Raw genomic sequence first — 17,616 nt, forward strand, 5'->3', positions numbered from 1 at the left:
CGTGATATAATGGGGGGAGGGGTGATGATTTTAGGGGGTTGGGGGTATGACGGTTTTCACTGATTTTGGCATAAAATTGCATTTTTTTAAAATTAAAATTGGAAATTAAAAAAAATTGAGTATTGAATCTCATTCAAATGGAGATTTCCTTGAAGATTTTACATTTAAGATGAAATTGAAATAAATTTTAGATTCAAAACACGAAAGTTTTTCAATTTTCCTTTCACCTGAATTTTCTTCATTTTTACTGATCTTCACTGAATAATTCACTTCAACTTGACAGTTCTCACTGTTTTTCTCATCAAATTAGTATTTTTTAATTTTAACTGGGAATTTTTGTCAAAGTACTGACGAATTTAATTTCAGTGAAGAAATTCTCATGAAATTTCATGTTGAGCTGAAAATTCAAGTGAATTCTGAGTCTCAAGTAGACGTAAGACAAAAATTTACAAAGTGTCACTTAATGTTGAATTGAACATGTCAAATTGAGCTGTACTTTAAAGTTTTCAAAAATACAAAAAAATGATCATCCGAAATACTTCATCTAAAATTCATCGTTTTTCTAATAAAAGTGGCACCTATTAATTCCAAAAAAAAACATTTCAAAAATACCCTGAAAAATATAATTCAACTGGAAAATTTCCTGTTGTTCTTAAATACAATAATAGCCAGACAGACGCGGATTTGTGGCACATCAAATTAATAGTTCAAACAAAATATCGCTGAAATGATTAGAAAAATAGAGGAGCAGATACGTCTCGATGCTGTTCAAATTTACAATGGGTTAAATTGGGAACCCAACGTTATCAATTGCATCAGTCGTCAAGTTACGCAATTAGGGTTCAAGAGCAATATAGCTGTTTGTTTGTTCCATTTTTTCGGCGCCAAGAGACGATTAAAATGAATTTCGTTCATTGTGAATTTCCATCCGCGTTGGCTTGATTTTTATTTTCACTCTCGTATCGTTCAATTATAATCACTCGGCATCAACCGAATGATTGGGCCTCACGGCATGGGGAATCGCCGATGATGTATGATTAATGATATTTTTATTCACTGACCATAGTCGAGTGAGAAAGCAAATCGAAATCAATCGGGGCCTGTAAACACATAGGAATGCTCGTTTCAATGCGAAAGGCGTCCGGTGTCGCGCGCTATACTAATGCAACACCGTAAAACCTGGAAATACTGGCGCCACGTTGTGCTAAGTACAGAGCTGTTCACAGAACGTGAGGATTTTTCTATTGGAAATGAAATTGCGTTAAAGGTAAAAATAGAGAAAATGTGGATACTGGAGGGGGGAAGGGGGGGGGATGATCACGACGAGACATTTTATCTTGAATTGAAGGTATCCTATACTTCTGGAAATTTTTGACTGAAATTTCCGGTGCAATTCGGGAGTTTTTTTTATTGAGTGATAATTTCAATGAAATTTCAAGGAAAAATCGGTAGGAAATATAAATATTAGTTGAATTATTCCATTAAAGTTAACAGAAATGAGGAAAATTCAGGTGAATGTAGGTATATTCGTGAATTTTTAATTCATTAAAAAATAAATGCAATTTGCTACTGAATATTCATGTATTGATTGATAATTCAAATTAGTTAGGAAATGATCGTCTGTCGGCTGCTGAAAAATTTGACGTTCTATTGAATTTTTACTGAAATTTGAAATTTCATGATTTTTCCTCAAATTAAATGTCATTCTCCTAAAAATTACCACTCAGTTGTTCATGAAGTTGAAATTGCTTTTTTACTTTGTATATATGTTTTTCCGTTGAAGTCCACTTCAACATTTCAAGAGTCTAAAATAAATTACGAAGTCTCCTTTTGAGACAAATTCCAAAAGCGATTAAAAATGGCTATAAAATAATTACATTTTTTTGTAAAATGTAATTCAGTTGTCCCTCGGAAAGTCCCAATTAAAAATCTCTCATTTTTTTTACTTTTCTCTTTAATTTAATAATTCTGCATTTTAACATCTCTGATTGAAAAGATTAAAAAATAGAAAATAAATGTTTCAAACATGATTCCTTTGTTTACATTTTGGTGTGATTAAAGGGCCCATTAATTAACAAAAGTAGGTAATTTTTTGTATTAGTAATTACGAGTAATTATGTATCATTCAACGCAGTATGCATGTTTCAGTATTTGATCCACAAATTGTTTCTTCATCGATTGAAATTATCAACTAGAGTACACGGACAATATCACCTTCCAGCTCCCCTTGACCGTTCGCTGAGTCTCGAGGAGTGGAATTATTCAATAATAAAGGGTTATGATGAATTTAAAAAAAATTACGTGTCTTAAGTACAAGGTTCACTGGAGTTTCCAACAACTTCTTTTCCTCCAGTTGAAATAAGAAAATATCGTACATTCGAGGTAGTATGGTCGCAATCCCACTCTAGATATCGAGTTCTACTTCTGTTTCCGACAGGAAATAGTATTTGAAATAATTATTTCAAGTCTATTATTTTTTTAGGACTGAATGTTGTTGATTTTTTCTTGCTTTCATATTTTTCATTTCATTTTGTCAAAATTATAAGTTAAATTATTTTATTTCAATGTTTAGCATGTCTTGAATATCGTTATTATATTCATTCTGTTAAAATTGATTTTTTTAAAATAAAATGAGAATTAGCCGAAGTAAAAAAATAAAAATGTTTTAAGAAATTCGCATTAGTTATTAATTATAGCATTTTTATGGAGTCGTCGGATAGTTAATAGATTCTTTCCTGTTGTTGTTTGTCATATCTCGATTATCATTCAATTTTCGTTCATAATTTTTAAGTTCTCATTATTCATCAATTGCTGGATGAAAAAAAATATTCGAAATGGCTTTTTTATGAACAAAAACTTAATCGAGTGTAACCCACCCCTTCGATGACTCGAGTAACAAATACTTCTGAAAAATAATTTTCAACCAAAACTTTCGTGACGTAAAAAATAAAAATAATCAATAAATTCAATCGAAGCAACTGATTCCCCAAATAAACCGTAAATTTCCTCTCAATCATTTCAAATGTCTCAAGTACTCACTCATCCTCGAATGGATCTCCAACCATACCCCTGAAAAAGCATCATTAACTGTTCGTTCCAAAAGGTGATTGTGCACTTCTCTCCATCTCATTGGCGTCCTCCCCCTCCTCGTGATTCCTCACAGTAACAACCCTATCCCCAATATTTCCCCCAATCCTCATGTCGTCCTCACTCTCGCAATCCTCCTTGCTGGTAACCGGATGTTTCTTCATGTGTGTCGTTAAATTTCCACTGTGATAAAACTCTTTTCCACATACTTTGCACTGAAACGGCTTGACACCCGAATGTATTCTCTCGTGTATCGACAGATTACCACTGTGTCTGAATTCTTTACCGCATACACTGCATTTATAAGGTTTAACACCAGAATGTGTGCGCAAGTGGGTGGACAAATTGCCACTGTGACTGAACATTTTGCCGCATATTTGGCATGCGTAGGGCCTCTCACCGCTGTGGGTGCGCATGTGAATGGCCAAATTACCACTGTGAGTGAAACATTTTTCGCACTGGGTGCACTTGTACGGCCTCTCGCCGTTGTGGGTGCGCATGTGAATGAAGAGATTGCTCTTGTGGCCAAATTCCTTGAAGCATATTTCACACTGACACTTGAGCTTTTTGGTGGTTGAGGGGGTGCTGGTGGACTTGGGGGGCCTGCCTGGGCCGTTCTGCTTGGTTGGGGAGGCCTGGCGCAGGGGCTCCGAGCCCTCCGGCAGGTCTAGCCTCTGCTGCTGGAGCATTTGCGTCAGCTGCTGGCGGTCCTGGGGGGCTGGCAGGCACGACACGTGCTGGCTCAGGGAGCTCAACTCGTGTTGTTGGCTCAGTTGGAAGAGGGGCGTCGACTGCAGGTACGGGGACACCTGCTGGAAGACCGAAAATATAATTCATTATTATTATTATCTCAGATAATTATAATTAATAAAGATATTATTATCAATAAATGATCATTTCTGTGGCTTATCGGGCAGTTTATTATTTAGGTTTCAATAGCACCTATTGATATTAAATTGTCATTTATTTTAAGTTCAGGCAATTCTTGGTTATCAAAATCATTGTGAAGAATGAAATAAAATAAAGGCAGCTCGGGATTCGCAAGATTTTGGAATTTAATGTGTGAAATTTCTTTGAATTAATGATGCAATAAAGTTGGAAAATTAGTCGTGAAATTTTGAAGAAAAATTTACTGTTTTTGACACTCATTTATTTGAAATTTTCATATTCGTTTTGAAAATTATGACAATCCAGGTAATTATCGTTCTTCAGTTTTGAAAATGAAAAAAATTATTTCGTTGATTTTTTCACGGACGATTTGATTTCAATTTGATTTAAAATTTACAACATTGAAAATTAAAATGTATCTGCGACATAAATTTTCGTAATAATCATTAAAATGTCGTGAAAAATTTTGCTGACGATTTAACGTTTTGTGGAAACACTCAGAACAAAGATAATTAACTATTAATGAGACGAATGTAATTCAATTTCTGATGGTCTAAAACATCTAGAAGTTTCTTAAATGGAGTATGAAAAAAATTGAAGAGCTGATGACTCCATCAGTTTTTACTGGGAAAAATATAGTCAATTAAAAAATCTTGACATTGCGTGTTCATAATCGTGAATGACTTATGGAAATAACTAATAATGAAAGCCTCGAAGTGTCAAATGATCCATCACTCATTTTATGGTACGTCAAACGGTTTTATTTCCTCGATGAGGTAATTAAAAGAAGGGAATAGAAATTTACAATTGAATTATTCAACTTTTTTTTTATTGGTTGTGTTGAACACTTACTGGGCTGGATTGAGCCACGTTTTGTCGTCCCTGCAGATCATTCTTGGTCATCACCACTTCCTCGGCCATTTGAATGCCTGGATTTTGACTCCAGAACTGGGGTAACTGTCTGTACATGTACTCAACGTCCTGATTCGTGAATACTGGATACTCTACATTGCTCTGGACACAGTTCTGGCCGTTCTGACTGGAATCCTCCGTGTTGGAAAATTCTTGCTTTATCTGCACTGGACTGAACATCTGCGATGATAAACAAGTGGGAAATTGCTCTTGTATTGCGTATAGTATAATTATTTTTGCTAATAAATTCACAATATGCTTCTGAACGGTTATTTTGCACATCATTTCCGTCTATCATGTATAATTCATTGTTCATGTTATTCTAGTAAATTGAAGAAAATTTCTTTTCAACTAATGTTGGCGGATTTTCAACTTAATTAAATATTATCATCATCGTTATTCTTTTGTCACTTTCTTCTGTACAACCGATTGCCTTTTTTACAGTCCTATCTCTCCTTTCAGCCCTTCGATAAAATGTTGATTGAAAAATTTTATTCGTACGTACTTGAATGAATTTGAAAAATCACATTTGAAGAAAGCATCAAATGCCCACTTTCAGGGAAATTCATGAAAAATTGGGAATCTTCAACGATCACCATCAAAATGAAATCAACGAATATAGTAATCATCTTTTAACTTCGACTTAATGGCATTAAACCAAATATTTTGAGCGATGACTGAATTCATTTGGAGCATGATTTTCAAAAAATACAAAATACTGCAATTTTCAAATGAATCAAAATAACGATTATTGCTATCGCCTTTATCTTCGAATGCGGTCACAAGGGCAATAATGGATCATACTGGGTCGATATAACACAAAAAATCAAAAACTTAAATTTGAACGATTGCAAAATTTCCATTCGGAAGCAAAAAATATAATTGTATTAGACTGAAGTTCAAACATTTATGACACGTAATATTCATCAGATCATTGAATTTTCTCCAGGTACATGAAATCAAGAAGACTTCAGTCAACTCGAAGTCTTACTTTAATTATTTAATAATAAATGAGTTTTTTTGAATTTTCTGTGTAAATGAAAAAAATTGGAATTGTATTTGACAGAAGTTCAGTTAAAAATATTCACGACATGAATTACATGAAATCAAACAGTTGTAATTTCTCCACTTACACAGAATATTTCAAAACCCCAATTTGTCAAATCATTATTCAATCAAAAAAGGATTTTTGCAATCCTCTTTACAAATTAAAAAATGGAACAGTATTCGACTGAAGTCCAAACATTGACACAGAACATTCATCACATCAGCGAATCTCCTCCAGTTACATGAAACCAAACAAGACTTGAGTCAACTCCAGTTTTATCCTCCCACTACCAAATAAAATGAAAAAAATCCCACTTGCGTATGCAAAAACCCCCCACAAAAAACTCACGTTGACAGGTAAGTTGATCTGTCAGAGATTCTCACGTTCATCACGCAGTGGCACCGTCCACAATGCTCATCACCATCGCACAACTGCGAGAAACAAAACAAAGTAAGGTTAAAGATCATGAAAGGTTACCTCACTGATGCATAACAATCCAAATGTCAGCGTTAAGCCCTCACACGACCTGATGCCCATCCCGACAAGTGAAATTACAGCAATATCCTGTGATTTTCATATTCACCCGTACCTTCGTTAGAGTGGAGTATGTCCATTATGTATGTGTGCGGCACTCGACGAAAATGCTTGGCACTCGGCAATTATTCTCACGATTTTTTCTCCTTACGGTGACGAGAAAGGACTCGTTGATTATTTAAACGAAAGAGTATGCAAACAAGTGGTCTGGCTTTTTATTCAAGGAACAGACAGGTAATTAATGGAAAAGCGTCAACAGTCGTGAGGGAGAGAGAGGGGGATATTTTTGGCGAGAATGGGAGGAAAAAAATGAAGGACACGGGGTGGAATGAGAGCACACGACTGAAATCTTGGGTGCGTGGGCGCATGCGTGGACTGACATCGCGCACGACCAATATGGCGGAGTTATTGAGGGAACTACAACCGGTTCTCCGTATTTTCGAGGGAAAATTGACGGTAAAACGATCTAAATAATTATAAATAATTAAATGAAACGTTCAGGGTAATCATTAGTGATGATTTTGTCGGGGAATTGGGGATTATTCTGGCGTAATAAATGAACTGGAGGGTTTAAAACATTTTTACTTCAAGAGTTCTGGGTATTTTGAAAGAAATTGAGAGTAAAATCATCAAAATTATTGGGGAGGATGGAATAAAATTGATGATCATCATTTGTAGTGATTTTATCGTGAAATTGGTTTGCTAAATTGAAAAATGTTAATTCAAAAAATAATAGACCACTTGAGTTGTTTACTTATCATTTATAACGTACATACTGTAGCAAATAATTATTTCTGACCGAATAAATTATTATTTCGTTTATTCTCAATCAATCAACATTATTCTTTGAGAAAAAAATGAAAAATTTTGTTAGCTTGGTCAAAAACATCGGCATTTGGAAAAAATTGAACCCATCGGCCATCGATTAATCGACCGTTCAAAGCATCGAATGAAAAACGTCGATGTTTGGGCAGGCAAAATCACTCTTTTCAATTAATCGACAAGCATCGCCCATCCCTAGCAGCCATCTAGTTAGTATAGAGATCAGTGGTTATTACTGACTCTCATTTTCACGCTTATTTCGAACCTTATTACTCTTAAATTTCTTATTACGCTCTTGAATTTGGCATCAAGTGCCTTGCGCATCCTCTCTGCGCACACTCTCAAGATGGCGGCTGGCCTGTGCACTGGGACGACGCGTTTGGCGATTGTCCTGTTGATTTTCGAAGAAATTGAGGGTAAAATAATGAAAATAATTGTAAACTATGTGATAAAACGTTGATAATCGTCACTAGTGACGATTTTATCATGAATTTGGCGGTTATTGAGTGGTCATAGAAGGACTGAAGCCTTTGGAAACATTTTACCCCAAAATCTCTGAGACCAGTTGCTCGCGCATCGTGTCCGCGCAGATTCAAGATGGCGGCTGGACTTTGGCACGGGACGAGACGCTCGGTGATTGTCCTGGTTATTTTCGAGGAAATTGAGGGTAAAATAATGAAAATAATTATTAATAATGGGATAAAACGTTGATAATAATCGCTAGTGATGACTTTATCGTGAAATTGTCGGTTATTCTGGGGTAATGGATGGATTAAAGCCTTTGGGAAAATTTTACGCCAAAAATTCAGAGTGCCTTGCGCATCGGCTTCGCGCAGATTCCAGATGGCGGGTGGCCTTTGGCACGGAACGACGTTTTGGACATTGTTCGGTGCGTTTTTGCGGAGATTCGTGCGAAAATCATCAAAATAATTATGAGCAATGGGACAATTAATTCATAATAATCGTCGGGGATGACTTTAGTGTGAAATTGGAACTTATTATGTGGGCTGTGAGGACCAGGACAATATTGGAGTGTGTCAAGGAAGATTTTGGAGAAAATTTTCTTTGATGTGACCGACGTCTTTGTGACGCCACAAGATGGCGCCTGCTGGAGAATTCTGGACAACGGACAATGGTTTTTAATAATTTGTTCGGTTTCTTAGTTTTTTAATAATTTTCAAGTCTCATCGAACGGTGAAGTGTGTGATAACAGTCGGCATGAACTACTTTAATTGGGATTTTGAGGTTATAAAAATTGTTAAAGTGTTTTCGGAATTTTCGTTATTGTCGACGAAACGGTAAATACACAAGATGGCAGTTAGAGTGCTTTTTTTTATTTTTTGTGACATTGGATTTTGAAAATAGTGAATAGTGCTTGTGAGGAGTGTCGAGGGATCAGGAGGAGCCAACATCGAGCAGCATTGGGGAACATCCTGAAATGGAGGCCTGGGTTCAGCACCGGTGAGTCCCATTTATTTATTGTTGATTTTTATCAAAGAAAATTTTCAATTGCGAAGGAAAATGCGAGATGAAGCGACAAGTGGAATTTGTTTTCTTGCATATGGCCAGAAAATTTGCGCTCGTAGGATTCCACTTCCAAACTCCTTCTGAATGCCGTCAGAATTAATTTTTTAATTGAGAACAAATTAAAAAAATTCTCGTCAATTTGATGAATTTTCTAATTAATTGGGAGAATTAATTGGTATTCAGAAGAAGTTTTGAGAATTAACAAATGAAGTTGAGAAGACTTCGATAATAACAAAATAAGCGTCAACCAACTCGAGAATTGATAGAGAAGAAACAATTATTCCAGCGTATCGTCTTCTGCAACGAATTTTGCAGGCTTTAATTCATTCATTAAAAAAATTGAAATTGCGGAGGATAAATTCGAGATGGAGGAAAAGGTGGAATTTATTTTCTTGAGAATTGCCAGAGAATCTGGACTTTTTAGAATTCCACCTCCAAACTCCTTCTGCATGCCATCAGAATTGAATTTTTAATTGAGGAGAACAAATCCAAAAAATTCTTCTCATCGATTTGATGAATTTTCTGAATTATTTTTTCAATTAATTAGCGCATTGATATTCCGAGGAAATCTTTAGAACGAACAAATGGGTTTGAGTCTTGGAAAATGGGTGGGAAAACCTCAACGATGTCACGAATTAATAGAATAGGAAATAGTAACTCCGCTAGCCCATATTCTGTATAGCATTTCCCAAATTTTCATTCATTTATTTGAATGAATAACAATCAAAAGAATGGCACATGTTACTCATTAAGTCGAAGGAAAAAATAATGAAAATGCGAAACTACAAAATCAGTGCAAAACGTAATCCTCGATAAATAGCGAAAAATAAATTGAATATATAATAGGGGAGGGTAGGGTAAAGTGGACACTTTCGACTTTTTTGAAATTATTCATAACTCAGAAACAAATGTGTCAATATCGCTCAGTTTAGGCTCATCACAAAGGGAAAGAATTGTTCTGTTTACCCCAACCTCCCCTATTAATTAATAATTAATAACTAATCATAATGTAAAGAATTTTCAAGGCGCCTCATTTCGTTTAAATTAATGACAAAACCTGTTTTATCGACATATGTTATAACCTAACCTCTGCACCGATTTGTTTTCAACCCCTGAAACACATGTTTCATCATCGCACGGGGACGAAACCCTCGTTAATCTCCCAAAATGTCCTTTTACTGCGGTAAATTATGTTCTGCGATATTACTGGAGCATTTTGGAAGTATTGTTCAGTCAGTGGGTGATTGTTTGTACAAAAATAGCTCACAGGGATTGCATTTTGTGACTGTAACCACCGGCATTCCCCTTGTCAAGGTAATTATGTTCTTCTTGATCAAGTTTTTGACGAATATCTGTACAAGATAACGAGATTTTTGTGAAGACTTTTTTTGTAGCTCTTGATTTTCTCCACAAAAAATGTCTTTTCGAAAATTCCGATATCTCTAGGACATTGTGAGATATTTTTTTATATTGAGGTGATTTTTTTTTCTGTGATGAACTCATGGTTTGGGGTTTTAGGTGAAAGAAGCATTATGTGTTCTTATAAAATATGGCTTCGTCTTCCACGAAATGACGGAAAAGGGGATGAGATATACTCTCCTTCCGGATAACATCACAATGGTCCTCAGATACTCCAGGTAATTGTGATTTTCTGTTGGAGATGATGCTTTCACTCGCAGGGATTTCTATTATTGTTCTTTCAGGTTCATGTTTTTTGTTAAAAAATGTTGTGGGGATGAGGGAGAAATTATGCTAGAGGAAATACTCAAACAGGGATATGACACTGCTTCTCAAGTGATTGTTAAAGCATACACGAAAATGCTGCAGAGGCTGGGTAAGACACCAATGCGATTGAATTCCGACATATCAGATTCGTACATTTTTTACGTCTTCATTAATCTCGAATATCTCGACAACGAGTGGTTGTAGCCGGAAATATGATAAAATATTTTCCGTTGGGAATTTTATTCTCTACAAAAAACGTCTTCTGATATTTTCCTCTAAAACCCCTAATCTTCAAGATAATTACGAAAATATTGAGGAAAGTAAAATTCAATCTGTAATTGAAAAAATCTAAAACAGAACATTTTTCAATGTAAAAAATCTAGAGATTGGCAGAGTGAAATTCAATTTTTTTCCGCTCATTTTCAAGATTATTCTTCTCCCTTTGAAATGACCCCAAATTCATTGAAATCGTACCGTTCAGTTGCCTAAAAAAAAACTTTCAGGTGATGCAGCCCCATCCCTAGAATTTCTAAAAGAAAAATTTGAACTCCTGATTAAAAATCAATTTGTAATGAGGAGTTCATGCACAGACGAGATGGGTGAGATCACAACGGACAAGCCAGACTTCCTCACACCGACACTGAACCTCAGGGCACTCAAGGGTATGGTTGAAGGGATTAAAGTTGATCCTGGGGACAACAAAGTCCACTGGCGAGTGAATTTCGATAGATTGATTCAGGACCTCAGGGACAAGACACTTGTGGAGGCAGTCTCCAGGATGGTGGACGACAATGCTGGGGAGATGATGAGGCAGATGTTGTTCCTGATGTACGAGAGGACGGCCTCCTGGGCGGACACCTCCAATCCCATTCCTTACATCGAGATTAAGGAGAAAGTCAAGGGACTGGATATTTCAGCACTGACGCAGTATCTCGATCAGTATCTGCGACTGATCGAGGAGGACTCGAGGCAATTTTTGAGACGAGTTGGGGACTCTGGTGGGGGACAGTTCAGTGTCAATGTCAAGGAGGCATTCGCCCAATTGGCCTGGGCAACCCTGGAGAACATCGTGATGGAGAGATTTGGCTCGAAAGCAGCGAGAATTTTCCGACTCGTGAAGAGCAAAAAGTACATCGAGGTGGAGCAGATACAGCAGCTGGCGATGATTCCTGCCAAGGAGGCCAAACACTTGACTTTCATCCTTTTTCAAGAGAATTATCTTCAGATGCAGGAGGTGAAGAAGGCGGGGGTGTCACAGGCACCTCTGAAAGCCTTCTTCTTGTTTCATATTGAGTTGAATCAGGTCGTGAGGATGGAGATGGAGCACTGCTATCATGCGTTGTACAATACCATGCAGAGGAGGGAGCATGAGACTGTGGATAATAGGAGGATGATTGAAAAACAGTTGAGGATTCAGACGCTTATTAGTAATTTGAAGGAGAGGGGAGCACCTGAGGAACAGCTCCAGGAGGTCGTTAACTATTTTTATGAGTTTAATAATTTTGGCTTTATTCGTCTTGATTTTTCTCATTGATTTATTCGGGGGGTTTTAGATCGAGGAGATGATGACACCTGCTGAGAAACTTCAACTGGACAAAGTTCATAATATTATTAAGACATTGGGAGGAGCTGAATTGCAGATAGAAGAGACACTATTTCTATTTTTCATGTACCTACATTATCATTAATTATTATTAATAATTAGTGATAATTTCATGATTTGTAAATAAATAAAATGCATTGCACTGGGAGAAAAATGAAACAGCGAGTGATTATTATTTATAGAGATATTTATTTATATTTCATAATAATTGATTACGGTTGTAAAATACAAACAACAAAGAGATACCTAAATTTTAAATTAATAATAAATATAATGATACATTCATGTTTATAATGGCGTTGTTTCTCTCTATGCAGTACAGGGCATTTTAATTAATTTTTGTTTCATTTTATTTTTTGTTTTCACGTCACTATTCATAGAAAAAGTCACTGCCAGAAATTTACAAATGAATTTTATTCATCGTGCCGATAAATAGCGTCAAAACATATGATTGAATCGTAGTTGGTCACAGCCGAATTGTACAATAAAATATTCATCATATTTTTTTTTAGTAAACCGCCGAAAATTGTCTCGTCAAAGGGAAAAGAATAACAGGATGGTTTTTCCGGCCGTGACTTTTCCACTTGTTCTTTTTGCTATCTAATAATCTATTTTTTTACGGCTCGCCTTAACACAATTATTCCAATTATCGATAATGTGCCATCAAAAAATGTCATCTACGAATAACTACAATTTTCATGAACAATTTGTCGTATCATTTATCAATTTCTTTTATTCTCTCAATTCAGTTTTATTGTTACAATTTTTTGTTATGTTAAGGTGGCCGTGAGAATGTTAATGGCATCGACACTTGCATTCAATTTTCATATCTCACACACACACACACACACTCCACTGACCCAGTATTGCATGACTATGTACACTTGCTTACATAAAGGATTCTAATCGTAACGTTCTTCCCTCATTTCTACAACTAAATCTGAATGTCAGAAAAGCATTACCCTTTACATATATATATATATATATATGTAACAACAACGTACATGTATGAAGTGAATGCTTGGAATATTGAATTTTTTTTCTCATTTTAATGTTAGTTTCACTTGTATTTTTTTCCTCTTAAAGTTTATATTACGATAGTTAGTTAATATAATATATTTGATTTACAGTTTTTTCGCTATTTATTACAGATTGCGTTTTGCACTGATTTTGCCGCTTAATTTGTTGCTTTTTTTTTCATTTGTTTGGTAATTTTACTGAAGCCTGGGCTGTCTGTTACATTGGGAGTCTGTGGTTTATCCAAAGTGATTTGATGAAAAATAAAAAGGGAGAACTCGGGAGAATTCTCGTTGACATGTGCACCTGAACGGAGAAAAAAATTGGAGTAAAAAGACAAACGTAAATGGGATATTATGGCACATCAATGGATAATAAAAAAATGCAAGATTCGTATTTTATTCCGATCAACCTTTGGAAACTATCATTCAACGAATGAATATTCACTGGCAATTAAAAAAAAACTGATTACGATTGAATGGAATTGTCGCTAGACCTTTGGGCCAATTTTCCCCCCCTCTAATGAGTATTTTCTCGTCGAGTGGACGTTCTAATTTATTTATGGTTTTTTTGCGAATATATTTTTTTTTGGAAATATCTTCTCATGATTGTTTTCACTCATCGTTGCATAGTCGTCACTGGCACATACAATCCTCTAGAAATTGAAGTAGGTACAATTAAAAATGTAAAGCTTATCCCTTAAATTATTAACAATATTAAAATCATTAGAGACAAATTAATAAATCCATAACTCCAATTTTTTTTGAAAAAACGAAGATAACTAGAAATAAAGGGGAAATTGTAAATGAATACTAAATATTTTTTCTTTTCTTTTTTTCGTAATAAAAACTATACCATTTGTTTAAATTTCTCTTCAACATCGATGGGAGCGAGAGGGGAGAATGGGATTTGGAGTGAGATGAGACTATCATTTGAATTGAGATTCTACAAATTTGAGTTTTGATGAAGTTGAGGTCAATAATGAGGGTCAGCTTGACCCTTTGCTTGACCCACACGACTTAGTTATTCCTTTTTGACCCTCTGGTTAGCCTATTAAAATTCATTCCTAGTGGAAAGGTCCAGTGAATGATCAATTTTGCCCTCTGTATGACCCAAACAATTTAATTTTCAATTTTTGACTCATTAGAGACCCATGAATGAAATTAAGGGTCAATTAAACTGTATATTCTTGGCCCACACAATCTGATTCTTAACCTATGAATCAAATTGACTTTAAATTGACCCATGAAATTTAGCCCTTCATTCGTAAAAAAAAAGTCTTAAAACCATTGAATAAATTGAAGTGAAAACCTTCATTTTATTTGACCTTTGATTGACCCACACGGGTTTCCCCTTTATTCTTGACCCTCTTTTTAACCCCTAAAAATTAATTTCCACCCAATAGATTATACAAAGCGTCAATTTAGTCCTCTGCATGAGCCAAACAATTTAATCTTTAATGAAATTAAGGGTCAACTAAGCCCTCCATTGACCCACAAAATCTGACTTTAATCTACGATTCAAATTGAGGTTCAACTTGACCCTTTGCTTGACCCCCAAATTTTACCCTTTGTTATTGACCTTTATTTTGACCCATGGCGATCAATTTCCAGTTCATTAATTCAATTTAACTCTATTTAACCCACACAATTGACCCTCAATTTGACCCTAACTTTGACTCAAACACCTATTCCTAAAATCTCAATTCAAAGGATTGTCCCATTTCACCCCACGATGTCATTCCACCCTCCCTCCCCCCCTCATATACAAGGTGATCGAGTAATTAACACGTAGAATTCTGCGTGCATGCATCACAAGTAATATAATTACACTGTACAATAATAATAAACGTCTTGTTTTTTTTCGTGGAGGGAGGGGGGGGGGAGGGGGATCGGGGTGGGGAGACGAGAGATAGAGGGCACAGGGTGAACTAGATTCAACCGAACTTAAAAATTATCTCCATTTATATACATAAAATAAATAATTATCGTTAACATTAAGCTAATTAATATTCTTTTGTTTTCTATCCTCGCGTGCATTCACCCTCAATATATCTACTGGTTCGCGTGCCACTCGGATATATCAATATTCGAGGATACTGGCTCTCTTTATAAAATTATATTAGGTACACTTGTTTATAAATTGCACTGACTATAAATAAATGGGAGGAAAGAAAAAAAAAATAAAGGGATAATGAAAATTAGGTGAAGTAGGATCGATTACATCGAGCATTGAATTCTAGTGTTTTTCTAGTTTATTATTTTTTTTCTTTTGTGGTTGTCTTTTATTTTTTTGAGTTGCGTCGAGGCCAATGGCGCCTCGGAACTATGGAGATATCGGTTTTTTAATTATGATTAAGGAAAAATGAATTAATTACCCTCTCCGTGTCACCGAAAACGCTATTTGGCACATAAGTAATTATCACATCAAGCTCTCCCCAAACTCATCGGTCCTCGGTTTGTTTGAGGTAATAATAAAGAAGAAAACCTAGATAACAAGATTTTTGATTTTTTGTTTTTGAATAAATAAAAGATCTTGTTTATTCGCAATCATTCCTATTGTACTCTTCGCGATATCTAGACCAATCGATAATGATATGAGATTCAATAAATAAATGATAAAAATACTATAAGTACTAGGCGTTGGCATGGAGTTGGCTTCATGCTTTTGTGCATTTTGGAGGAGATAATTGAGGCTTCGGGGGGATTCAATGGCCAATAGTTTCTTTTGTGAGGCACACTGTTAGGAATTTTGTGGGTGAAATTTCCGATCCTTTTTGTGGAAAGTTTTATCATAATTCCACTGAAATTTCAAGAAATTTTATTACTGAAAATTGAAAATTTTAATGGAAAATCGATGGGAACTGTAAATTTCAGTTTAATTATTGCATAAAAATTTGTAGAAATCAGAAAACTTCAGGGGAATGTATTCTTGAATTTTTGATTCATTGAAAAATTAGCATTATTTGCTATTGAATATTCATGTTTTGATTGAAAATGCAAATATGTTCGGAAATTGTTGTCCTCAATTTTCAGTGGAATTGGAAATTTTATGATTTTTCTCCGGCTAATCGAATTTATTATCGCTCGCTAGACAATTTCTACCAAACTGTTCAATTTCGTCACAAAAATTTCACAATTTCATGGAAAAATTAACGAAGACGGTAATTATTCCATGAAAATCAGGAAAATTCAGGTGAATATATTCCGAAATCTTCGATTCATTGAAAAATCGTAATGTAGTAATGAATATTCACGTTTTGATTGAAATTTCAAGCAAATTGGGAAATTGTCGTGTTTCTGCTGCTCAAAAATGAAGAATTTCATTGAATTTCCAGTGAAATCCGAAATTTCACGATTTTTTTTTTGAAAATTTTTCTTAAACTGCCCTTGAAATGTCAATTTTCTTGCTAACAGTGTAGGGAACGAGACTTTTAAGATGGCAATCGATGAGTTAAAATTTCTCTTACTTATCGTAACGTCACCGGTTTATTCATTAATTTCTCTAATCATTATTCACTGTTTATACAAAACATTGTCGTCATGCTCTCGAGCAATATTCATGGCCGTTTATTGAATTTGGCACATTGAGGTATCACCTCATGATAAATTGAAATAATTGCCTGATGGCACTGGATACTTCATCATCTCAAGAAACATTGTGTTCCCTAATTTGGCACTGCATCAATCCACGATGAATCCATAATCAATGAAGCATAACGATTATCTCTTGATTATTAATTTCTACCAGAAGAGTTCACGGGCGTGATAAGTTCTTGGTGCTCCGGGTCGACAGACTGGGTGACCCGGAGCTGCGGTTCAATCCTCGTCGTGATGCCTTGGACTGGCGTCATAACCACCGATTGATCCTGAATTGTCCGGTGAAAAATTCATCATGTCCGAGGGTGACAGACTGTCTTGAGGATAGTAGAATGAGGAATGGTCCTGACTTGGTCCAGCTGTGCCGTTAAGAAGGGATGCTGGTGGTGATACTGAGGGCCTTGCTGAGGGCCCTGGCCCAGCTGGATGATGCTGGGAACCCATTTCACCACCCACTGGTGACAGAAAACCCATCTCTGGGCCACCGTCTCTGCACCAAAGTTGTCGCATCTCTTGTCGCCTCTGTCGCATCAGTGATTTATACTCGGAAATTCTCATTTTTTTACCGTCCACGATGCATGTACGCTTGGGACGCGGACGATACCTGTAGTCAGGATGCTTCTCCATGTGTAATTTTGATAGGCGTGATTGTTCCTCGTAGTAGGGCTGCTTCTCGGAATTTGACATTGCTTTCCATCGTGCTCCTGTTGAATTAAATTATGAGAATTCATTATTGAAGTAATACGAATCAAAAAGAAATACGAATTATTTCTTTTTCAATTTTCACGATTTGCTTTTTTTTTTTTTTTTTTTTTTTTTTTTTTTTTTTTTTTTTTTTTTTTTTAATTTTTTTT

The 17,616-nt window shown here is 35.6% G+C and overlaps 3 protein-coding genes across 4 annotated transcripts in view; 1 reads left to right on the top strand and 2 right to left on the bottom strand.

Moving 5' to 3' along the window:
- Positions 1–1,593: 1,593 nt before the first annotated feature.
- Positions 1,594–6,801, bottom strand: LOC107042327 (zinc finger protein 70). 2 transcript variants are annotated; one of them, XM_015263327.1, is made up of 4 exons: positions 6,525–6,801; positions 6,284–6,366; positions 4,828–5,067; positions 1,594–3,896 (listed from the first exon to the last, which is right to left on the bottom strand). In XM_015263327.1, exons 3-4 carry the CDS (start codon positions 5,065–5,067, stop codon positions 3,084–3,086), a joined length of 1,053 nt encoding a protein of 350 aa, XP_015118813.1. In that variant the 5' UTR covers positions 6,284–6,366; positions 6,525–6,801; the 3' UTR covers positions 1,594–3,083. The 2 variants fall into 2 exon arrangements, with proteins under 2 accessions (XP_015118813.1, XP_015118812.1); XM_015263326.1 differs by having other exon boundaries at positions 1,594–3,899.
- A 3,124-nt stretch (positions 6,802–9,925) lies between these two features.
- Positions 9,926–12,997, top strand: LOC107042365 (DNA-directed RNA polymerase III subunit RPC3). The gene is made up of 5 exons (XM_015263398.1): positions 9,926–10,132; positions 10,337–10,455; positions 10,522–10,652; positions 11,047–12,014; positions 12,097–12,997. The coding sequence occupies exons 1-5, from the start codon at positions 9,986–9,988 to the stop codon at positions 12,229–12,231; spliced, it is 1,500 nt and encodes a 499-aa protein (XP_015118884.1). The 5' UTR covers positions 9,926–9,985; the 3' UTR covers positions 12,232–12,997.
- A 3,531-nt stretch (positions 12,998–16,528) lies between these two features.
- Positions 16,529–17,616, bottom strand: part of LOC107042366 (transcription factor SOX-5) — a 46,056-nt gene continuing 44,968 nt past the window's right edge. Inside the window, exon 6 of the mRNA XM_015263399.1 lies at positions 16,529–17,466. Within this exon, the coding sequence (XP_015118885.1) occupies positions 16,982–17,466 (485 nt within the window). The 3' untranslated portion in view covers positions 16,529–16,981. The remainder of the gene's footprint in view (positions 17,467–17,616) is intronic.

The sequence above is a fragment of the Diachasma alloeum genome, unplaced genomic scaffold, assembly GCF_001412515.2.
Source record: "Diachasma alloeum isolate Michigan unplaced genomic scaffold, Dall2.0 Dall_scaffold_00443, whole genome shotgun sequence".
Lineage (NCBI taxonomy): Eukaryota > Metazoa > Arthropoda > Insecta > Hymenoptera > Braconidae > Diachasma > Diachasma alloeum.